Source organism: Echinops telfairi, unplaced genomic scaffold (assembly GCF_000313985.2).
Source record: "Echinops telfairi isolate 266 unplaced genomic scaffold, ASM31398v2 ScPeMD7_7412;HRSCAF=8450, whole genome shotgun sequence".
Lineage (NCBI taxonomy): Eukaryota > Metazoa > Chordata > Mammalia > Afrosoricida > Tenrecidae > Echinops > Echinops telfairi.
The window spans coordinates 10,678,375-10,680,395 of NW_022111312.1; the positions used below are offsets into that span (position 1 = coordinate 10,678,375).

The following is a 2,021-nucleotide window of genomic DNA, read 5'->3' on the forward strand; positions in this document are numbered from 1 at the left end:
CAGGAGACATCTGGCAACATTTGAAGGTGTTTTGTCACATGGTTGCCACATGGAGAGCTTGTGGAGAAGAGCTGCGACTGCCATCTAGTGGGTGAAGGCCAGGGATGTGGCTCAGCATTCCACTGCGCACAAGCAGCCCCCACAACCTAGAACTTGGTATGGGGGAATCACTCCCAGTGGTAAAGTGGCCCCGACCACCTGCCGAGTTCCTCCTTCACATGCCCTTCCCGTCTCCTGGCAGAGGTCTACCTGAAGTCCCCATGCACCACCGTGGTCCGCTGTTCCTCAGGGAGGTGTCCCGGCAGCCACTCAATGAGGCGCTCCATTGCCGGGACAGTGCTGGTCTCAGAGGCCCGGTACTGCTTAGTCCAGATCTGCACTTGGCGCCGGACATAGTCCCCTGCAAGAGAGAAGAGGTGATTTAAATGCAGCTAGGACGACGGCTCCATCTCGCAGAAAGCTCCTTTAAAGGCAGAAAGTGTATTCTCATCTTCTACAAGCGATTTGGGCATTAAGTGGGGAAATCTGAAACCCTTGAGTGCTTTGAAAATTCTTCTGGGCAGAAAGCCATTTGTGATGCTCTGGGGTGACCCAGCATCCTCTCTGGGCGTACTTCCTGTGGCTGCTGCCCAGGGTGGAAGCCACCAGCTGGATCAGCATGGTCTGAAATATTGTCTCCAGCTGCACCATCTCCAAGTCAGATGTTCAGCCCACCTAGTGTGGGAAACTGAGGGGCTGCATGAGAATGTAAGCGGCCAGATTCTCCATGCTCATAATCACGGAGTCTGGAAAGCCAACCGGGTGGGAGAAGGTTCTCACGGTTATGAGACAAAAATGACTCTAAATACACATTCTCGTGACTGAAAACAGTCCTACTATAGCTGTCCATAAAGGAGCTGTCATACAAGATGCACCCAGAGGTTATCTGTAGTTAAGAGCAATCAGATTCTATGGCCCAGCTAACTACCTTCTGACAGCTCTTTCTGGTACTGATCACAGATTGTTCCCTGAGGAGGGCTCAAGGACATACAAGGTTAGGTTTATCATGCCAACTAGGCCAGTAATAACATGTGGGCAGAGTTTAATCAGGTCGCAGCTTGATTGGAGGGCAATGAGATAAATGGCTCTGCAAGGACCACTCCGTCCCTCTTGCTCCCTGGTGATCGGACCAGCATGCTGTTGCTTTAGCTAATTCTCTGCCTCAACCTGTGTACTACACTACCTGTGAGCCAAGCCAACCTAACCCATGGATCGTGTTGCTAGAGCTTGAGACTCCTTTGAGTACATCGCTTAAGCTTGAGGCTGGTGGATCCTGTCACCTTACTGGAGTTCCAGATCCCATCAGGGCCTGCCTCGCTAAGTTCCTGAGCTCTGACTGTTGCTGACCCACCATGCTGTCTGTGGCCTACAGCTGACTCTGCCTATCTTGCTGAGGGAGGACTCCACTGTCTGTTTGCTTGACCTTGGACCCAGCAGCCCATGTGAGTTGAAGGACTTCCAGTATAACTGTTCCATGAAAGTGAGTTGAACTGAGCCCTTCGTACTGCCATTTGGACTAATTAGTTATTATATTCTGGTTATTATATTCTTTCTTTCATATATATATTCATAAGTGTCCTGGTTTTTTTGTTTCTCTAGAGAGCCCTGCCTAACACAGCCATTGACTCTCTATTACCTGCTTATTCTATTACCCAATTGCTCTATTATATTATCACTCTATTACATGTATGTCATTGAAAGATTTGTAAGCCCCATGAATACATATACCCATTGGAATGGGGAGCCCCTGTGCCTCACTCTTCTGTCTTATTTTCCATAATTGCAAAGCGGCTCCTAAGGACCTGCTTGGTTAGTGGAGCCATAACCCACAACCTAGGGAGCCTTTGAGCTTCCTAATGGCTTTGGGAACGTCACAATAAACGAGAAAAGCCTGGTGTGGTCCAAAATCTCATATTGCTTAGAGCCACAATCACCGCCCGTGAAAGATGCAGTCTCGATATCAGACGACCGGCAGCACTGGG

General features: G+C 49.4%; 1 protein-coding gene across 4 annotated transcripts in view; it reads right to left on the minus strand.

Moving 5' to 3' along the window:
- ACAD10 (acyl-CoA dehydrogenase family member 10) overlaps positions 1 to 2,021 on the minus strand; it is a 43,930-nt gene that overhangs the window by 19,650 nt on the left and 22,259 nt on the right. For all 4 annotated transcript variants that reach the window (XM_045296767.1, XM_004709574.2, XM_045296766.1 and 1 more), the window contains one exon: positions 250 to 400. In XM_045296767.1, the coding sequence (XP_045152702.1) occupies positions 250 to 400 (151 nt within the window). The remainder of the gene's footprint in view (positions 1 to 249; positions 401 to 2,021) is intronic.